At 31.5% G+C, this 23,207-nt stretch overlaps 1 protein-coding gene across 2 annotated transcripts in view; it reads right to left on the reverse strand.

Annotated features, from left to right (window-relative positions):
- The window catches only part of LOC117174213, a 43,986-nt gene extending 35,218 nt beyond the window's left edge, over positions 1 to 8,768 (reverse strand). For both annotated transcript variants that reach the window (XM_033363079.1, XM_033363078.1), the window contains exon 1: positions 8,458 to 8,768. In XM_033363079.1, coding sequence (XP_033218970.1) covers positions 8,458 to 8,626 — 169 coding nt within the window. In that variant the 5' untranslated portion in view covers positions 8,627 to 8,768. The remainder of the gene's footprint in view (positions 1 to 8,457) is intronic.
- Between the last annotated feature and the right edge of the window lie 14,439 nt (positions 8,769 to 23,207).

The following is a 23,207-nucleotide window of genomic DNA, read 5'->3' on the forward strand; positions in this document are numbered from 1 at the left end:
AAATGGCGGAGAAAATGCAAAAATGTCCCAAAAACTGTTTTTTTTCCATCATCGTTGTTTATCTCAAAAACTTCAAAGTTAAAAAAAAAGTTGGACAAATTAAAAATGTTTTGAAATTAACCATAGAATACTAAGAAATTTTTTCAGATTTTTTAGAAAAAATTTTTGACTTGCCAAAAATTAGAAAATTTGAAATTTGCAAAAAAAAATTTTCAAAAAATCTGAAAAAATTTCAGAATATTCTTTGACTAATTCTAAGACATTTTTATTCTTGGAAAATTTATACCAGAGCCTATAGATTTTGGGAAATAATTGATCAAACTTCATACGAATTCTTTTCATGCGAATTATTTTCGCATGAAATTTGATCAATTATTTCCCAAAATCTATAGGCTCTGGTACAAATTTTCCAAGAATAAAAATGTCTTAGAATTAGTCAAAGAATCTATTCTTGAATTTGTTCAGATTAAAAAAATTTTTTTTGCAAATTTCAAATTTTTTGAAAAATCAAAATTTTTTTCTAAAAAATCTAAAAAAATGCATAGTGTTCCATGGTTAATTACAAGACATATGCACCAATTTGTGCACCGATGGTTGAATAAATTTCAAGATATTAAAGCATTTTATGTCTGAAAAAAATTATAAAAATAAAAAATCAAACATTTTTAACTATTTTTGTATACAAAAACCGCCTTATTTAATTTTGAAGCCAAAATATTCGAATTTTGACGACGGGTTCTAATTTAGCTCACCCAAAAACATAAGGAACAGTAATTTTGATCTATTTATTGTATTGTTTTACCCATAAATTTTGCGGTCAAACTCATGTTATAAAACTGATAGCTTTGGTCGTTGATGGAGTTAAATTCAAATGAATTGAAAAACAATTTAAAAAGATGGAGAAAAAAATTCAAATGAATTCAGTAACTGTGAAATGAGCTTACAATAATTCAAGAAAATTTAAAAGAATTCGATGAAATTACTAAGAATTCAAGGATTACTAAGAATTAAGTAAACTTAGAAAAATTCAAGTGAATATAAAAAAATCAAGAGAATTCCAAAACAATTTAGGATAAGTTAATAAGAATTCAGGATGAATTTCAAATCTCTTGAAATCCTACTAATTTATAACCAGGAAAAAATGACGAATGGCTTCAAAAGAATTCGATGAAATTCGTAAAAAATCAAATCTGATTTTAAAAACAATCAATTGAACTTGCAACAATTATAAAATTTGAAAAAAATCATTGAAATGAGTTTTAAAAAATTAAAGAAATTTTTAAAGAATTTGATCAAATTTCTAAGAATTTGAGGCGAGTGAATTTAGAAGAATTAAAAGGGATTTAAAAGAATTTATGATCAATTGATAAGAATTCAGGGCGAATTCCAATTGAATTGCAAGAAATATTTGATGAAATTACTAAGAATTTAAGATGAGATTAAAAGACTTCAGGATCAATTCAATCAAAACTGAAAAAAATTCCATTGAATTATGCGGAATTAAATAAATTCAGAAAAATACAAGTGAATACAAAAAAAAATCAAGAGAATTGAGTAAATGTGAAATGAGTTAAAAATTTTTTTTTAAAATTTTGATAAAATGTCTAAGAATTTGAGGTTTGTGAATTTAGAAGAATTAAAAGGGATTTAAAAGAATTTAAGATAAATTGATAAGAATGCTGGGCGAATTCCAATAGAATTGCAAAAAATATTTGAAAATCTCTTGAAATCTTTGAAACTCTATAAAATCCGTCACTTCTTGTGAATACATTTTTTGAAATCCATTAAAATATTATAAGATTCTGTGAAATTACGCAAAATCTAAATACACTTCCAGAAATCTTGGAAGATTTAAAATAAGTTGAGTTAAAATCAAATGAATTGAAAAACAATAAAAAAATATGAAGAAAAAAACTTAATTGAATTCAGTAACTGTGAAATGAGCTTAAAAAATTCAAGGAAATTAAAAATAATTTGATGAAATTACCAAGAATTCAAGATGAGATTAAGAAACTTCAGGATCAATTGAATCAAAACTGATAAAAAAAATTTCATTGAATTATGCAGAATTAGATAAATTCAAAAGAATTCAAGTGAATACAAAAAATTAGGAAAATTCCAAAAACAATTTAGGGTAAGTTAATAACAATTCCGGATGAATTTAAAAAAATAATTTCAAATCTCTTGAAATCCTACTCATTTATAACCAGGAAAAAATGACGAATGGCTTTAAAAGAATTCGATGATATTCGTTAAAAATTAAATCTGATTTTTAAAACAATATGGTGAACTTATAACAATTTAAAAAATTGAAAAAATTCATTAAATTCATGAAATGTGAAATAAGTTTTAAAAAATTAAAAAAAATTTTATAAAATGTCTCAGAATTTCAGGCAATTTAGAAGAATTAAAAGGGATTTAAAAGAATTTAGAATAAATTGATAAGAATGCAGGGCGAATTCCAATAGAATTGCAAAAAATATTTGAAAATCTCTTGAAATCTTTGAAACTCTATAAAATCCGTCACTTCTTGTGAATAAATTCTTTGAAATCCATTGAAATATTATAAAATCTTGTAAAATTACGCGAAATCTGATTACACTTTCCGAAATTTCGGAAAATGTACAGTAAGTTGAGTTAAAATCAAATTAATTGAAGAACAAACAAAAAAATGGAGAGAAAAACTTAATTGAATTCAGTAACTGTGAAATGAGCTTAAAAAAATTCAAGGGAATTTAAAAGAATTTGATGAAATTCATAAAAAATCAAATCGGATTTAAAAAACAATCAAGTGAATATAAAACAATTTAGAAATTTGAAAAAATTCATCGCATTGAGTAAATTTCAAATGCCTTTTAACAAATTAAAGAGAATTACATTTTTTTTATAAAATGTTTAAGAATTTAAGGTGAGTGAATTTAGAAGAATTAAAGGAGATTTCAATATATTTGAAAATCTCTTAAAATCCTATAAAATCCGTCATTTCTTGTGAATAAATTCTTTGAAATCCATTAAATTATGATAAAATCCTGGAAAATTTAAATATCTTGAGAGCTCCTAAACCCCCATAAAATCATTAAAATCCTTCAAAAGCTGATAGAATCCCTTAGAATCCTTAAAAAAATTCTATAACCTTACTGGTCCTGTAAAATCCGTCCATATCTACCAAAGTTCTGGGAAATTCTTTAAAATCGCATGCAAACATTTTTAAATTCCATAGAATTATTAAAACCCTTTCAAATCCTTTGAAATTGTTTAAATCTTTTAAAATTTCCTGATATATCTCAAATTTGTTAACATATTTTTAAATCCCTAGAAAACGCCCGAGAATCTTTTACATCCCTAAAATATTGAAAATCCTTAGAACCCCCATTAATTGATCCCCAGGACCAATTAAATAAAAACTTTAAATTTGGTTTAAATCCATTGAAATAAGTAGCATTGAGTAAATTTAGAAATACCGCACTTATCATGAGTAAATTCTTTAAAATCTACTAAAATTTTCAAAAATCTCGTAACATTCTATGAAATCTGATGGCATTTCCTGGAATCTTTTGAAGTATCTTAAAACTTTATACATGTTGCAAAATTTTTCCATTTCTTCAGAAAATTTAGAAAATTCTTTGTCCTAAAATATTTAATCGTTTTGAAACCTCTTCAAATTATTGTAATCAATAACCAGTTTCTAGAAATCATTTCAGATTCCCTAAAGTAATTGAAAAATCCTTTGAAATCCAACAAAATGCTTATCTTTTTATGATTAAATTATCTGAAATCCACTAAAATATTATAAAATCCCGTGAAATTATATGATAATATTTCCTGAAATACCGGAAAACGTCAGTTTTAAAATCCGTTGAAATTATTGAAATCCTCAAAAACCTTATAAAATAAAATTAAATCTTCTAAAGTACCCTTGGAATCTTTCAAAATAATTAAAAACTCTTGAAAATACCTTAAAAGTTTTTCAAATATCCTAAAATCTGAAAAATCCTTTCAAATCATTAAAATCTATTTAAAAATTTTCGGAAACTTAAACAATTTCCTTAAATATTACAAATAATTCAAGACACTTCAGAAATAGGTTTGGACCTGCATTAATTAGGGATTAAACCATGAATTCTTTGCTTCTCGGTGAAAACTTTTCAGATGTCAAAAAAAAAACATCTCGTAATGTATGAAATTCCAAATTTTAAAAAATTCAAAATTATATTAAAAAGTATTCTTAAAAATATTAGCAACATCGATTAATTAAATAACACTGTAAATATAAATAATCATATAACTTAAACACATTAATAAATCAACTAGAATAGACGACTTTTACAACAAAGATTAACTTTCAACCAAGTAGTTTTTATTTTCAATTCAAAACGTAAATTTGTAACTAAGATGATAATTATTCAACTGGAATGCTTGAATTATCAACTAAAAAGATAAAATTTCAATCAGGAAGATTAATTTTCTAACAAAAAGACGATTTGTCAACAAAAGTAATGAGTTTTCAAATAAAAGGTAAATTTTCAACCAAATAGTAGTGATATTTGGAACTAAAAAATATATATATTTTTAATAATACTACTGAATTTTCATCTAAAATTATGAATCTTTGATTGGAATAGCTTAATTTTAAACCAAGAAGATTAATTTCCACCAAAAAAATACGAATTTCCAACAAATTATATGAATTTTGAACTAAAAATTATGAACTGTCAACCAAAAATTAAATATTTAATTTTCCAGTTAAAAAATTAATTTTCCAATGAACAAAATAGTTCTATTTTTTTTAAAAGCGATGAAATTTCAACCGGAATTAAACCAAAGGATGAATATTTAACAAAAATTATGGAATATTCCACTGAAAAAGTTGCATTATCAGTTAAAAAAAAAAATTAATCAAAAAGCAAACAAATTTTCAACAAAATAGCTCAAGTTTCAACTGGAATAATAAAATTTTCAGTAAAAATGAAATTTGCAGCCAAAGAAAATACAAATTTTCAACAAAATATCTCATTTTTTAACCAGATTAATTTCCTATTCAAATGATCAATCTAAATTTAGTCTTTTATAAACAGAATAAAGCAATTTGAAACTTATTTATTTCATAAAACAAGAAGTTTCCATACACAAGGTCGAATATTTTCAACAAAACAGTTGAATTTTCGACCAACAAAGATGAATTTTTAACTAATTAGTCCAATTTTTAAACGAAAAAAATTGTAGGTGAATTTTCAACGCAAAAATAATTTAGTTTTTAACCCAAAAAGAGGAATTATCAACATAACGGTTGATTTTTCAACCAAAAAATATTTTAATTTTTAATGAAAAACATTTAGAATTAACCAAAAAATATAAATTTGCAACCAATGATTTGAATTCTTAACCAAAAGAGACTAATTTTCAAACAAAAAAAATATCAGAAGCATATTTCCAGGCAAAAAAATTAATGTTGAACAAAGCAAAACGAATTGTCAACCAAATAAATTGTTAAACAAAGAAATTCATTCGTTATCAAAATAATTAATCTTCAACTTAAAATAGGATTTTCAACTCAAAAGATCAATTTTCCGCTTTAAAAAGATGAATTTTCAAATAAAAAGATGAATTTTCAACTAAAAGTATTAAGCGTATCAAAGAAGTTACAATTTTAACAAAAAATAAAATAGTTAATTTGTTATTTGGAAAAAATTATTTTCAACCCGAAAAACGAATTTTCAATCAAATAAGTGATTTTTCAACCAAAAAGATTGATTTTAACAAAAAACATGAATTTTGAACCAAATTTTGAATTTTCAAAGGAATTTGCAACCAAGGAAATGAAGTTAATCTCAAATAATGAATCTTTAAACAAAAATGAATTTTTAATCCTATTAGGGTGGCCGTTTTAATCGACGAAATAAATTTCCGGTTTTAAAACATTTTTCAAAGTCAATGAAATTAAAAAAATGGAACACTAAAGCTAAAAATTATTTCACTTGTTGTAATAAAAACTGAGCTGAAAATGAAAGCACTCAAAGGGGAACTGTTAAATTTTGAACTTTTAAAATTAAAATTTAAAAGTTTTTAATTATAAAATGTCGTATTTAAATGCCTAATAATTTACGCGTATAAAATTGAAGGTACTAACATTTTTAAATATAAAAAATATATAAATCCACGTTAACATTTTCAATGCTCTAAATTAAAAAATCAATCAATGAACTTTAAAATTTTCAAAATTATATAATTTTAAGGAATTTTAAAATAAAAACGTTAAATATTGCAAAATTAAAATTTTTTAAACTGAACACTTCTTATTTATTCTTATTTAGAAAGTTTTTCAAAGATTTAAACAAAAATTTTCAAAAAAGATTCTAGAAGATTTTAAGAAAACTTTCTAAAAATTGCATGATAATTTTTAATCTTTTTAAAACTCCTAAATATATCTTAAAATTACTTGAATTTTTGCTGTAATGTTCATTTGTAAATTTTAAATCAAAATTTAAAAATTTCACTTACAAATTAAGCATTTTTCAAATACGACAATTAAAAATTGTAACGTTCAAAGCTTAATGGCTCTTCGAAATTTTAACGATTCCAGGTTTTCTATGTCAAACAATTCAGTTAAAGATTCTTCACTTTTAAATATTTGGTTTCAATTTATTCTCTTAAATAAAAATTAAAATATTGCTAAATATTCAATAAATAATTTTTTTTAATTAAAAATTTCAAATTGAATAAGTTAAAAATTGAATATTTTAGACTGAAAAAAATATTTTAAATTTAATAAAATCCTTTCAAATTGAAACCGTTTAAGTTTTAAGGTTAAAATCTGACAATTCTCAAATTTTGAACTGATTTAAAATCTTTTTGTCAAATCATTTTTGTTCACTTTTTATAACTTAAAGTACAGATAAATTTAAAAAAATTTATTTATTAAATAAAAATGTTTTTTATCAAAAAATTTCAACATCAAAGGCATATTTTCAAACAAAAACGATCAATTTTCTGACAAAAAATGAATAGCTATATTTTCAGGCAAAAAATTAATGATGAACAAAGAAAAATTAATTTTGAACCAAATAGTACAATTTTTAAGCAAAGAAATTTATTTGTGACCAAAATAATTAATCTTCAACTTAAAATAGGATCTTCAAACCAAAAGATAAATTTTCTGCGTAAAAAAAGATACATTTTTAAATAAAAAGATCAATTTTCAACATAGTTCAATTTTCGAGTAAAACTGGTAAACTTTAAACTAAAAAGATTAAATGCCTAATAAAAAAGTTTAATTTTGAACAAAAAATAAAACAGTTAAATTTTTAGTTGGACAAAAATAATTCTCAACCAGAAAAACGAATTTTTAATCAAAGAATTGGACTTTTGACCAAAAAAATTAATTCGAAAAAAACAAATTTTGAACCAAATTTTCAATTTTTAAAGGAATTTTCAACCAAGGAAATGAAGTTTCCATACAAAACTGTGAATTTGTCAGCAAAAAGATTAATATTCTACCACAAAAGACAAGGTTAAATTTTCAGTTAAAAAAATTCATTCTCATCAAAAACAAAAATTTCAACAAAATACTTAAATTTTTAAGCAAAGCAGTTAATTTTAATCTGAAATCATGAATCTTTAAACAAAAATGAATTTTTAACCCAAAAGTTAAACTTTTTGCCAAAAAAGGGTCAAATTTTCAACAAAAAAATAGCAGAGTTAAACCTAATGTGCAGATTTCCTGCAAATTATAAAAATTAATTTACATTAAAAAAAAACAAAAATTTCTACCAAAAATAAATAAAAAAGAAACTTCTGTAAATAATATACGTTTTAAATCATATAAAATATTCTATGAAATCCTTAACAAAATTTCATTTGTAATTCAGTATTAATTTAAAAATTTTATTCGATAAACTGAAAACAATGTTTTACAAAATTCCTCAAGTTTCCCAAATGCAATTTTTATACAAAAATTCAATGAACACAATGAAATTCGAGTATAGAAAGCTCCGAAATATTTTGGCGGGAAAATAATAAGAAATTTCTTATTTATATTAAATCAGTTCACCCAGGAAAATAATCTCCTTTAAAATATAAAGTTAAACAATTAAGTGAAAATAATTGTTAGTAAAATGGAAACTCTGAATTCTTGTTTCTGTCAAATTGAACTAATAAGTGTCAGTACAAAAATGAACCACAACATTAGTGAAACTTGACTTTTGTTGCAAACACAATCATAACCTAAAAATAACAACTTTACAGGGTTTATCCTGCTATCACCATTATCCCCAAAATAATATAAATACCCGTACGCCTCAAAGTGAATTTCAAAAGAAAATTAATGACACACGCATACACACAAATGTCACTTCGCGAGTCTTAACAGGTCAAAATTCAAGACAATACGTCACTTTTTTCCGGCACCTCTCAACCAACAAAAATTGATTGAATCAATAAAAAAACTATTCAAAATCTTACCTGGAGTAGCTGGATTGGCATTTTGAATCAATGGCCTGAGTTTATCAAAGGTTTCAGCACGAATTTCTTTTCTCCGTTCATCACGTTCACTAGCTCTCGTGATGCGACTTCTCTCTAAATCTCCAAAACTCAGACCTTTCTGCTTATATTTCGCCCGAAAATCCGTCATTTTGATAACTCACTGATGTTCAACTTTCACTGGATATAATTATATCACACAACTTGTCTTTTAATAAGTCCACAATAACCAGAAACAATTTTTTTTCGCACACTTCGACAGTTCATCCTTTTCCGTGTTCACGTAAGCGTTTGTTACCGGCTTTCTTTGAAAATATGTAACGGACGAAAAGCGCCCGTGTTGATTGGATGAGACAGTTGAGGGTTTGACCAATCAGGTATTTCAGGACGGGTGGGAAAACATCGAAGATGTCGGCCACATTTTTCAACTGCGCATGCACCGAAAAACGCGGGTCTATTTAAAATTACTAAGCAGTAAGCGACCGTACTCACATAACGTAACGGATTTTTCCTTGACTAACTTGTAATTTTCCTTGATCATTAATATTTAAATACCAGCATGTTAATCTTATAATATTTTCAACACAGAATTTTTTATAAACGGAATAAAACAGTATGTCAGATACAAATTAAAATTTTTCAAATTGATTAATTTATTTTTAATTAAATAAAAGTATTTTCTACTATAAAAGATGTCATACTTTATAATTCAATAAAAAAGATGAAATTCATAAAAAGAACAATATATTTAAAACTAAAAAAACGAATTTTCAACAAATAAAGATTTTACAGCCAAGAAATAAATAAAATGTTATCTACGTTGATGAATCCTGAATCCAAAAGGCGAATTTTTTCAACAAAAATTGATGCATTTTTATCCAAGAAAAATGAAATTTCAAACCAAGATAATGATTTTTTTGAATAAAGTACAATTTTCAAATGAAAAAGATAAATCTTAAAACAGTGGCTAAGTTACACTTTCAGTTAAAAAATTAATTTTAAACCAAAAAAGGCTTTTCCACTAAACAGTTACATTTTCAGCCAAAGTCAATAAAAAAATAGTTTTTTAACAATTTAATTAAATTTTTACCCGTGTAGTTGATTTTTCAATAAAAACAGATTAATTTTAAACAAAATAATTAACCCCTCAACCAAAGAGATAAATTTTCGACTAAAAATATAAATCTTAAAAAATAAAATATATGAGATTTGAAATAATAAATAAGTTTCTACCCAAAAATTCAATTTTTAATACAAGAATACGAATTTTTAACCAAAAAGGTTGAATTTTTAATAAATTTGTTGAATTCTCTACCAAATAATTGCATTTTGATCCAAAAAATTTAATTTCTCTTGAAATATTCAAAAAAAAATACTATGAAAAAAATGAATTTTAATTCAAAAAGATAAATTAACAAAATAGTTTAATTCTGTACCAATTAGTTGCATTTTTATCCAAGAATGATGAAATTTGTATACTAAAAGAGCGGAATTTTTAATAAAAAACGACAACATTTTTTTTTAAGTTGAGGTTTCATCCAGAAAAGATTTAATTTCATTTTTCAACACCAAAATAATAAATTTTAAACAAAAAGTAAATTTACTACGAAATAGTTAAATTTTCAATAAAACTACAGAATATTCAACAAAAAAGTATCACTTTCAAACAAAATTGTTGAATTTTTAACCAAACAGTTGAATTTTTGTCCAAGAAAAAAGAAAATTCTACTAAAACAGGTGAATTTTAAGATCAAAAGACCCTCTTTCAAAAAAGTTTGAATTTTAAACCGAAAAGTTGCATTTTTATTCAAGAAAGATTAAGTTTCTTCTAAAACAGATGAACTAAGAAAAAAAATTACAAAAAATAGTTAAATTTTCATAAAAAAAGATTCCAGTTTATAATTATGGCTAGGGATCCATTCTAGTTTGAGAGTAAGATTAAATTTAGCATGGGTAGCAAGACGGTTTCTAATCAGAAAGAGCAAGCTAGACTTAATGGCGTTAGGGCACGGTGAAGCCACGCTCTGGAAAACGCTTAACGAGTCAGTATAAATAACCGACTTTGAAAAGCTGTTCTGCAGGATGTAGTCCAAGGTGTAAAGAACAGCTATAGCTTCGACAGAAAAAGTAGAGGTAGGACTAGAGATTTTCCATGAACGAGAAAAGTTTTCTGACGGGCTATATCCACAGCCCGCGGAGTGGTCAGATTCTGAATTTGAACCATCTGTAAAAAATTGTATCTAATCGTTATACTTTACGTCTATTAAATCGCAAAATAGGTCATCTGGTGCAGGGCTGCCCTGAAACAAACAACCTATGTCTTGTTTAATGTGAGGGACAAAAAGGTGATCTTCCTTAGAAAATTCGAAAAATGGGTGCACATATGCTCTTCTTATTTGGTGTTTGAAGCCCTTGACCTTGCCAAAAGCATTAAGAAGAACAAATATATCCCTAATACGATAAGTATTTTTGGGTTGAGAACTATTCCAGAGTGTTATTAATTTATCGGTAAGAGGGTGATCTAGAAAGGAAAAGGTTTTGATCATATATTTTTTGGCTAAATAGAAGAATCTAATTTGTAAAGGAGGCTGACAAGTTTCCGCAAGCATGACATTTATGGGGGTGCTGCTGCAGTGCCCGAGTGCTAATCTCAGTGTTTGGTTACGAATTTTCTCTAATTTATCAAAGTATTGGTGATTTTTGAAAGTAAAAATATGTGAGCCGCAGTCGATATAACTTCTAATTATTATATTATAAACTGCCAGAAGAATAGTGGGATCGAGCTCCCACCATACTCCCCTGAGGACTTTTAAAATATTAAAAACTTTGCGACATTTATTAGCTAAATATATCAAATGTGCAACAAAACAGAATTTAAAATCTAGAGTAATGCCGAAAAATATCGCACAACTCGATGGAGTGATACTAGTGTTGTTTAAAGTTATGGAGAGAGACGGGTCATTAAAATTGAGGTTTAATTTGGAAAAGAGTATGATTTTGGTTTTTTCTAGGCAGTGTTCTAGGTCTCTTTCCATTAGATAGACAGAGGTCAGGTTCAGACACCGCTGCAGACTGAGTTTCCTAGTATAAGCAGAATATGAAATAGGATTAAGGATGCTGTCCTGAACCAGACCGACAGTGCTGATTCTGGGTCCAATAACCTCACCATTAAGTTTATAATATATATTTTTGCATGCAGTGGAACTATATATAAAGCAGGCCAAGGGATAAGGAACACCTGAATCGCGCAGGTCCTCCATTAAGATCTGTGGGATGACACTGAGGAAGGCTCCCTTTAAATCCAAAAAGATGCCAACTGTGACCTCCCTACCCAGGAAAAAAGAATCCATTGAAAAGACGACTCTGTGAATTGCGTATCTGTCACTTTTATATTCAGAAAGTTAAAACAGAATCGGTGTGCGACTATGTGAATCGGTCATTTTCTCAAGCAGCTTCTAATCTGCCATGTACTGCAATGACCATTTCAAGCAAGGTTATATTGAATCGGTTTCCTTCTTTTTGAATGAGACCGACTTTTTTGGGGTTAAGCTGCCATATTTTACACGATTTTTTAAATTGATAACTTATCGATAGATTAAAAGAAATCATACCCAGGTCTACTAGATTCCTTTTGCTATTTCAGTTATTAGCCGTTTACGACAAACAAGTTAGTCAAAAAAATTATAACGACGATACGCAATTCAAAAGCCGTCAAAACCCATTCAACAGAAGTGAATGGGTATTTCTTTCCTGGTTACTAGAGAAGCCAGACCAAACTTCAGTTGCCAGAATAGCCAGATTGTCAGCACAAGATCTACCCTTCCTGAAACCGAATTGGAAAGGCGATAAGCTAAAATTGTGTTCTAGATATCAGTTAAGTCTATCATGAATCAATTTTTCCATTAGTTTGAATAAGCATGATGCTAGACAAATTGGGCGAAATTTGCCATCAGTTGATTTTGGAATAAAGAAAACGAGGAACTTGGAACAAGAACTTGGAAATGCTCCGGAATGAAAAATTTGGTTGTAAATTGCAAGAAGAGAGAGATTAATTGAGGGATTGTGAGATTGAAAAGTGGAGTTAGATGTTTTGGAGGATTGAGACAGATTTGTGTGAAAGTTGAGATTGGGTTGTTTGGAGATTTGTGCAGGGTGGGAGGACTGTGTTGCTCGGGTTGGTAGTAGCAGGGTTAGGTAGCGACGCCGAAAGACGAGACAGGTACCAGACCGCGACAATAGATAGAGGCAGGGAAGCATAGAAGTCAAAAGAGTTTGAATTTGATTTATGGCTGGCGGAGCGAGTGCTGACGGAAGCGGAGATGAAAGTGAAGTTCCGATGAAAGAGGAAAGACTAAAGGAAATTCACGAATTGATGATAGAGGTAATGGGGATTTATAAAGAAAAGCAGGAGAAAAGGGAAGAGGAATTAAAGAAGGAAATTAGGCGGGAAATGGTGGAACTTAAGAAAGAAATAAAAAATGGGAAGAGTCCAGGGAAAAGTTAGAAAATAGGATGCAGTCTTTAGAACAAAAACTAGAGAAGTAGGAAGAAGATAATAATAAAAAGGTGCATGAGATGCAAGATAGGGTGAATAAACTTGACAGCTCGAACTGGAATTGTGGTGGGGGCGGGAGTGGGAATAAGGAGATGGAAAGCTGAGAAAAATAGAACAAAGAATAGAAAGGAAAGAGAGGGAAGAAAGACATTCAAACAAAGTGATAAAGGGTATAAGATTAGAGGGGAAGGAGCTAAAGGAAGGGGTGGACGAAGTACAAAAAAGGATTGATGCTAAGGTAGAGATAGAGGAAATGTGAAATGTAGGAAGGGAAGAGCGAAGAGGGTAGATAATGGTACTGATGAAACTGAGGAAATGGGAACATGAGAGGGAGGTAATGACAAAGAAGAGGTTATTATATGGATAGAAAGGAAGATGCAGGGAAACTAGGAGAGGAAGGAACGAGATATAGGAAAATAAGAAATAGTAAGAAGGAAAAAAAAGGAGAGAAACGAAAGTAGAGAGGAATGAAAGATTTGTTACTGGAATATAGTAGGATTGAAGCGAAAGGATAGATAGTTTATGAGAAATTTGACACAAAGGGATGTAATCATAATGATGGAGACGCGGCTAGATGAAAAGGGATGGGAAAGAGTAAGGAGAAGGTTACCAAGAGGTTACAAATGGCAAGTGCAAAATGCAAAGAGGAAGCATAAAAAGGGCAGATCAATGGGAGGAATGGTGATGGGAGTAAGGAATGAATGTATAACTGGTAAAGATAACAAAGACAGGAAAGAAAAAAAAGAAGGATTAATAGTAGAAGAGGTAATAGTGGGAGGAGAGAAATGGAAGGTAGTGGGGGCTTATGTGAACGGTGATATGCAGGAGAAAGCAGAGGGGATGAAAGAAATGATTGAAGAAAATAAAGAAGAGATTAGGCTGATAATAGGTGGAGATTTCAATGCGAGAATAGGAGATAGAGGAGAAAGCGAATGGGGCGAAGAGGGAGGAAGAAAATCCAAAGATAAGGTACTAAATGGGGAGGGGAAAAAGTTGTTGAAGAGCTTGGAGGAGTTGGGATTGTATATTTTTAACGGAAATATAGAAGGAGATGAAAAAGGAGAATATACACGCTCAGGAGGTGAAAGAGCAACGGTAATTGATTATGTGATAGTGGATGATGAGATAAGAGAGAAGGTCGAGAAACTCGAGGTAGGTGATTATATTTATTCGGATCACTTTCCCTTAATAGTGACATAGTATACTGAGTTGTGTTATGGAAGGTAGTAAATAGACAAAGAAAAAGAGTAAACCAAGATATTGAAATAATAGAATGGAAGAAATATTTTTTGGATGTTCTAGGAGGAGTAGACAGAAAAGTTATAAAGGGAGGAAAATATGGTAGAGAAAGAGATGGAGAAGAGGACATATCAAGGGAAAAAATAATTCAGGTTTTAGGAATAATGAAGGATGCAAAGGCACCTGGTATAGATATGAATAGAATATGGAGGGGAGGAACTACAGGAATGGGCATGGATAATGCGCAATAGAGTATGGAGAGGAGAGAGGTGGCCAGAGTTATGAAAAGAAGCAGTAGTTATACCAATAGTAAAAAAAGCAAAGGAGAGGGGTTTAAATATTATAGGGGGTGACGCTGATGCCAACACTGTATAAGGTATATGTAACTACTTTGTCGGAGAGATTGAAGGTAGCAGTTGAAGAAAAAAATCGAGTTCCTTAATCAGACAGGATTTAGAAAAGGAATGGGCGTAATAGACAACATATATGTTCTGAACTATCTAGTAAATAAGAGAATTAAAAGAGAAAAAGGGGCAATGATAGCAATGTTCGTGTACTTAAAGGCGGCGTTTGACTCGTCAGACCGAGGCGAAATAGAAAAAGTGATGTCAAAAAGGGGGTTAAGAGAGGGAATAATAAAGAGAGTTTCAGAAATGCTTAGGGAGACTCTGAGCCCAGTTTTATTTAATTTATTAATATGAGACTTGGAAGAAGAAATGAGGAGAAAAGGTAGGGGAGGAGTTAGGATGGGGAAGAAAAAGATATATGCATTGGCATGCGCAAACGACATAGTGTTGATTGCAGAGGATGAAGAAGGGATGGCGGGATTTATTACAGGATTAGAGAAATTCTTAAATGGGAAAAAGCTGATTGTTAATGTAGAAAAGAGAAAGATAATGAGGTTTAGCAAAAGAGAGGGAAGGAAGCAAAAATTGACAGAGAGATGGAAAGGAATAAAGTTGAAAGAAGGAAAAGAGTATAAATATTTGGGATATATCCTGCAAACGAATGGAGATCATACATCTCATATAAAAGAAAGGATAAAAAAGCAGCAGGGGTAATGGAACAGATATGGGGAATAGGAAAAATAAGGTTAAAAAAATTGGAGAAGGAGAATGTGCTTATTTGATACGCTGGTATGGCCGATATTAGGTTATGGAGCAGAAATATGGGGATGGAAAGAAAGGAAAAACATTGAGAGTTTACAAGAAAGATAAGATGAAGGTAGAACAGAGGAGAGGGAGGGCGATCGAGTTAAAGAGATGGGAAGAAGAAAGGAGTGATTTCTTTAATGATAGAAAAATATAAGACGGGACTAGAGTAAACTATAAAGAATTGAAAAGAAGGGAGAGGGAAAGACAATGAATAGAAATATGGGGGATGATTAAGGAATCAAAATACAATAAATGGTATAAGATGATAAAGAAGGAAAAAGTACCAAAGTATTTAGAAATGGGGAGGGAGAGAGAAGGTGGACCAGAATTTCAAGATTTAGACTGGGAAACAAGATTATATGAATGGGAGGAGGAAACATGGGAGCATGTATAGGAAGGATGTAGGAGAGGAATGGAAGATGAAGGAAGCTGGAAAGAGAATGTGGTTAAGATTCTAGGGGAGGAGGGATTAGGAGAAGAATGGATGAAGGAGTTGGAGAGTGCTAGAGGAGCGAATGAGAGAGAATGAAAGAATGCACGTGAAAAAAGGCAAATGGAGGGCAAATTTCGAAAATTAAACAATTAAGGTGGGCAATCACTTCTCTATCAGCTGAACAAGAGGCGGTGGCTGGCTGGGTGAATCTGTTTTTGAAAATTTCTATAGTTCTCCATACCTTTAAATGAGGGGTCAGCCTATCAAGGGAGTTGAAAAAATTTCTAAAGGAATTTCTTCTAGCTTGATTTAGGGTTCGCTTGGTCATTGCTTCAATTCTTTTTTAAATTAACGTAATTGGGATAATCGGATTTACTTATAAATTCAGCGATAGCTTTCTTTCGTTCAGAAACAGCCTGGTCGCAAGTTTTGTCCCACCAAGGTGCTGGGACAAAATGTTTATTTTTTTGTTTGCAAAAGTGATTGCCCGCACCCGCAGTAAGAGCTAGTTTAGAGGGAGGACAAGCCGCGGAAACCGCCTTGTCCACTCCTTCAACAAATATGTCGTAACTATTAAAAGGGTTAGGTGACTTTTAATTTAATTTTTGATCTTTAATGAATTCTTATAAATTGTAAGAAAATTTGAACCAATCAATTCTTTTTAAATTATATTTATGGGAAGCGTAGACCGACATATGTATGGATGAACCCAGGCATGTGACCACCGGAAAGTGATCACTCCCGAGATTGTTATCCCAAACACCTGAGGCAGCTATAGGGAAAAGATGAGAAGTGATTAGTGCGAGGTCGAGAACTGACTGAGAATTTCCAGGACGATTACGAAATGTAGGGTTGCCATTATTCAAATTAAATCGGAATTATCTAAAGTAGAGCGGAGTTCAGAACCGTTATAACAATTTTGAAGGCTACCCCAGGGTGAGTGTTGGCAGTTAAAATCTCCAGCTACAAACACATTTTTGTTGTTGACTGCGAGAAAAATGTCGAAGAATGCTGTCCAGCATCAGTTAGGAATTTTATTCTCCGCTGAGGATTCTCTGCAGACTGAAACAATCAGGAGTTCACCCACGGCGGAACCTATCGATACCGCTAACGTCTCGAGGCTGTTTTCCACGTTAACCATAGAAGAAACTCTTGAGAAGGCAATACCTTCGTGAATGGATATGGCCAAACCACTGCCTCTATTGGATAATTTATCTGATCTAATAATATTAAAGTGTTTGAGATCGAATCTTTTTTCAGGTTTCAAAAATGTTTCACAAAGAAGTATGATATCAAGGTCATGAGAGATGTTAAGGAGGCGAGTGCTCCCATGAGACCCATGAGCGCAGCAAGAATGCTATTAATGATAGGAATAGCTTCGGAAGTGTTCGGCGAAAACGGGGGTACATCTGCAGGAGGATCGGATGGTAGCTTTCGCAGCGCGCTACCTCTAGGCAGGGCACTATTTGTTCTTCCGTTATTGAAGAAAGGGAAAAGGGGAGTGGGTGGGGCCCTTCTTTATGTGTGGTTTATATTTCTGGGATTTTGAGTGTGCTCCCGAACGAAGGGATGGGGCGGTTGGGTTAAAACCTCTGAGAAGCTTTGGAACTCGGAGCTATCGGAATAGATGTTCAATGTTGGGGTTGAGACATCTCCAAATTCCGGAAACTGGGAGAAATTAATAGCGGAGAGGGAGTTGCGATCTGAAGTCGCAGTTGAGGAACCCTTCTTGAGACGGAGGATCGCTTTGGCTTCGTTGTATCATAGACTATGGTTTGCTGCGTATATGCGAAAGTCATGCTGAAATTGATATTCCAGGCAGTCTCTAGAGTTAGCTAAGTGAGGGCCATCGCAGCTCACACACTTAGGTGCTTTCGGTGGTGCACTCGGGCACGGGTTGTCGACATCGTGTTCATTCGGGCCACCGCAGCGTACACAACGGGGGTCGAGCGACACTGAGAGCTAACGTGACCGAATCTCCAGCACTTGTGGCACTGAATAACAGGCGGATTATAGTGGTTAACCGCGGTGGAAGCGCTATATATGGCTATTTTGTCTGGACGGGAAGTGCCCTCGAAAGTTTATCTGGTTAAGTGAAGGACTTCGGCGTTAAGATTTGTAAAATTAAAAGAGTGTATTATAAAAGTGGTATGTATGTAGACTATAATGAAATTGTCTGCTCATGAAATTTTCAAATTGTAGTACATTATTATTTTTGAAATCGTACGTTGGAATGAAGAATACTTTTTTTCTAACACTTCCGAACATTTTTTATCCCAAAAAACATGTATGATTAAAAGTATAATCGATCTAGTTGCCTAAGATCGCGTCAATTTAACAAACTTTCTCACTCGCACACTTTTCCATGTATAGGAAGAGGACAAAGGCTTTCCACTGGCAGTTGGGTCTCCTTATTATTCCTTCGTGGATACACTTAAAGCCGCCTTCGGTCCATGTAAATGACAAGTGTTTTATTTTTTTTAACGCTGCAATAAAAAGTATTGCGATTACTCCGTAAGTTTCTAATGCAAATATTTTCGTAGAATCCGTATTTAAAAAATTTAAAAGTTGATCTTGCTGTTTTTTCGATTTTTTTAAAGAAGGAACCGAAGGGGGACTCAGCGGGGTCTTTGTGGGTACCCAGGAAACAAGATACGATTGGCCGCGTTTCAATCGTATTTTAAGTCGTCTGAAATGTGTATTTTAAAGAGGAATGGCAGATTGCTGACGATAGGTTAATCTACCGGCGGGCGCGCCTTTGAAACTCACACGACCGGGCCGCGTTCTGCACTCTGTGCGGCTGATCAAAAATTTAAATTTTTCTTACAAAAAATGTGTTTTTTGGATTAAGAAGTGATTATTTAGATAAAAGATATCAAACAGTTCAACATCATAATATATTCGAAAATTTTCAACACAAAATAATATAGAATACTTAATAATTGAACTTTCCACAGTACGAATAATTCGCTTTGAATTACAAACATGGAAAAAAATCTGAACGAAATAAATTTTGGCACTATGAAAGTATGAAACTTTCTTCTTCAGAACTGTGAATTCGCGGCTACTTTTCGACTGCTAAAACTGTTTTTTGGGAGTTTTGATGATGCGACCCTAGTGCATACATCGTCAACAACGATTATTAGTGCCCGTCCCGACATTTCGTCCGCTTTCCCGTCTTCTAATTTGAAAATATTGGACTTGCCGCACTGAGTTAGGCCACGCGCCCACCGGTAGGTTAGAAGTACCAGTGAATCGGAGAAGTGATTATTTTACGATTCACCAAGAAATATTTCGGTATCGATTAAAAAACGACGGTTAATCGTAATAATACTGTTGGGATCCGCTGCGCTTCAATACGCCATCCATTTTTTCAATGCGGCCAAAATGTGAACTTGCGAAACCAGGTAGGATTTTGAAGATACATTTTAATTTGAGCTTAACAACCATTTTTTAATTATTTCGCATAGTTTAAACTGCTAAGTGGATGAAAACAATTAAAATTTATTGGAAACTAAATTTTACATATGTGTAATTTTCATCGTAAATAACGAAAAAGCACGATTTATGTTGAAACTGTTTTGTCCAAAAAATCATTATTTTAGTATATTATATATGTTTAAACAAATTATAAGCTTTAATTATCTAACCTTGACATAAAACTGTACCTAAAATAAATTTTGATTAATTTATACATGGAATATTTACTATCTAAAAAATTAGAACCTAAAAGTTATAGGTTAGAATTCAAATTTCATTTCTGATCGTCTATAATTAATATTTTTTGCATATTTTGAACCAAATATTTTGCTATATGCATTAACTAAAGTCCATTTTAGTTTATGGTGTGTTGAAACTTATATGATAGAGGGAAATAATTATTTTCTTGACAAAAACAGTTTTAACAGGAAATGTTTTTTTTTACTGAATACGATAAAAATTCTACATTGAACACTTAGATTCCGAAAAATATTAATTTTCTGTATTCACTTATTGTTCTAAACTAGTCAAAACAATGCTAAAATTGGTTTTAAGCCCAATTTAAAATGTAACTTAAAAATACTACCTGGTTTCACAACCCAGTGGGTACAAAATTTGGCGACGTCTTTACGACATCTTTACGACAACTTTACGACATCCTATGTACATGTCGTTAAGATGTCTTTACGATATCGTAAATAAGTCGTATGACCTGACGATGTCTTTACGATATCGCAAAGAAACCGAAACGACATGGACATAGGATGTCCTAAAGTTGTCGTAAAGATGTCGTAAAGACTTCGCCAAATTTTGTGCCCACTGGGAAGGTCGCGACAGTGGACAGTCCCTAACTTACCTGCGTTTTCCTATTCAAATTTACTTGTAGCCACCTAGTGGGCACAAAATTTGGCGACGTCTTTACGACATCTTTACGACATTTTTACGACATCCTATATCCTTGTCGTTTCGATTTCTTTACGATATCGTAAAGACATCGTCAGATCATACGACGCGTTTACGATATCGTAAAGACACCTTAAGGACATGGAACTGCATTATATAATTCATCGGACTTCATCAAACATCAATTGTATGATGCTAATTCGTTACTGTAAAAGGGAACCTGCACTTCTCTATTCAGTTTGACATTCTTCGAACTACATTTCATAGAGAATTTGAAACGATTCATGCGTTTCTTCTGTCAAAAGCAAATCACGAATTGAACATAATTTAGTTTTTTCAGGTTATGTTCTCCTATTCAGAATGTCTCAAAACTATAAAACGAGTACATCTCCAAATTTGGCTCGGCAGATTTAATATGGTCCAAATAGCTGACCAATTCAAAAAGTCCCAAAACAATTGAAATGCAACTTTGTCCATCTGGAATTTTAAGATACATATTTCAAAGCGCCCCAGTTCAATCGGTTCTTTTTTCCTGGTTACTTTGTAGAGGCTCCTTTCTGTTACTTCCGTCCGCTAGTGGAGAGATACGTATCTCGTTCAGTGGTTTTGAAGGCACAATAAGAATATTTCAAATCTATTCAATCTACTCAAATTTAAGACTAATATTTATTTAGTTATGTTTCAAAACATAATTACAGCAAAAAATCACCAAAGTTATAACATTTGTAACATTAAAAAAAAACGAAACTTAAAATCTTAAGCTCAAAAACTCCCGTTATGAAAAAAGTGTAGAGAAGAATAACGTTAATTTTTGAAAACCCTACAAGAATAATATAACAACTTTTCAAATTTTCTTGAAAAGTCTAAAGTTCAAATTTAGACTCCACAAAACAAAATAAAAAATTGGAAGGGATGTTCTTCGTCGGCACGCGTGCACCTCGCACTTCATCGGCACGTGTGGGCCTCGCACTTCATCGGGATGCGTGCGACTTGCACGAGGTGCGACACGTGACGGTTTATTCTCACTCGTGCACCCACCGTGCGTGGCACCGTGCGCGCATATTGTTATCTGGGAGGCCCATAAATGTGGGTTTAGGGTTTCTGGGTGCCAGTTTTGTGGGTTTAGAGTTTAAGAGTGTTAGTTTTGTGGGTTTGGAGTTTGTGGAAGAGCTTGTAGGTTTCAAATATGTGGGTTTGATGTTTGTGAGTTTGGGATTTGTGGGTTTGGGTTTCTAGCTTGTGAGATTGGCTTTGCAGGTTTTAGCTCAACAAAATGTACAAGAATAGTATAGTCAGAACTGTAGCACGCAGACACCTGTGTATTTCCGGGCCTGTAAAATTCTTAATATTTGAAATTTTCAAAATTGAATATCTTGGCGAAGAAAAAATATATTTTAGCAACCTCAACGGAATTTGAAAGGAAAAGAGTAATACTTTAATATGTTATATACAGTTTTTTGAGAAAAGAAAAAGGAACGGCAGTACATTACCTCAAATATAATACAAAATCACGTTTTTTGCACTATTAGATTAGAATATTTTAAAATCCTGATGTGATCAGAGTGTTTCTGAGCCCGGGTTTGGATTCAGCGACCCGAAATTGACCAGAAATGACTAGCCTCACCTATTGTACAATTTTCAAGCTGGGCTGTATAAATATTTAGATATGACAATATTATTAAGAGTTATTGGCTTTATATTAAAAATCAAGAAGAATATACCCAAATTACTTAATTTTAATACAGCAAAAAAAGGTATCTGGGATTTTTGATCTTAGGATTTGACGTTGCATCCAAAAAAAAGCAAAAGATGAATTTCTTATTTTTAATTTCGCAAAAATTTTCATATATTTCATAAACAAGTATTTTTTTATTATTACTCAACAATCAAGCAATATTTGTGTCCTTGGTTCGGATTTAACGATGTAAAAACTTCCAAATGATTTTTCTTTGAATGTCGTAGATTTATTTTCTGCACAGATATTCGTCTGTGATGCAAATCATGCATTTTAAAACGGTCAATACAATTATACCAAAACTCGTGAAGCAATGTAGAATGTATTACTTGGTCCGCATGAAAAAATGTAATCGTTTTAAAAACAAAAACTCTACAAAGCAAGTAAAAATCTACAAATCACTACACGTCTGATGATGGTGCCACATTTCTCGTCAACACAGACAAGTGAAAATGTTTAAATTTGGCGCCATCAGTGGCCGTGTACTAGTAATGTTTTAACCACGAAAATCCTCTGTTTCTTGTTGCAGATTCGAGTTCGCAGTACAACTTTTTACGCATTGGCGAAACTAATCCGGGTGTTCCTTGTTCCGGACCTTCCTATTCTTCTAACAGAGATCATCCTCCTGCAAGCTCACTTTCTCCTGCCGAACCTCAAATCTCTCTGCGAGCCAGGTCCAGCTCTCCTTGAAAACATTCTCCTTCGGACATACTTGGATATTCACTGGATGAGATTAGATTTGTTCGGTTTATTCCCAAGGTGAAGCAGAACCGGCAATTTGAAATTCGAATATACACTTTTCCTCATGATACACGAATTAAATTAAGAGGAAACAATAGGATGCTTTTGCCCATACCCAACGAAGAACAAAGGGTGTTATCGACGTCCGATGGTCACATCTTTGCAATAGTGAAGCTTTCATCAGATCATAAAGTACTTCGTGGAATGTATACAGTAACATGAACTGGCTCTCAAAAACGGGCAAAAATAAACACCGAAAGCGGCAAGGTTGAGGATATGAGCCCGTTAGAAATCAAGGAAACACCATTAGGCAGCCGTTACCCAATCTCAAGGATATTCACTACAATAAATGTAAACGCCAATAATCCACCTCAATATTTTCATTTTTTGTAAAGGGGGAGGGTCGGTAAGGCCGGTTTTTGGCCTAATTTATTTTTGGACCAAAATATCTGAAAAAATCATGGTAGTATCTTATAAGTATCCCGAGTCGAT

Source organism: Belonocnema kinseyi, chromosome 6 (genome assembly GCF_010883055.1).
Source record: "Belonocnema kinseyi isolate 2016_QV_RU_SX_M_011 chromosome 6, B_treatae_v1, whole genome shotgun sequence".
NCBI lineage: Eukaryota > Metazoa > Arthropoda > Insecta > Hymenoptera > Cynipidae > Belonocnema > Belonocnema kinseyi.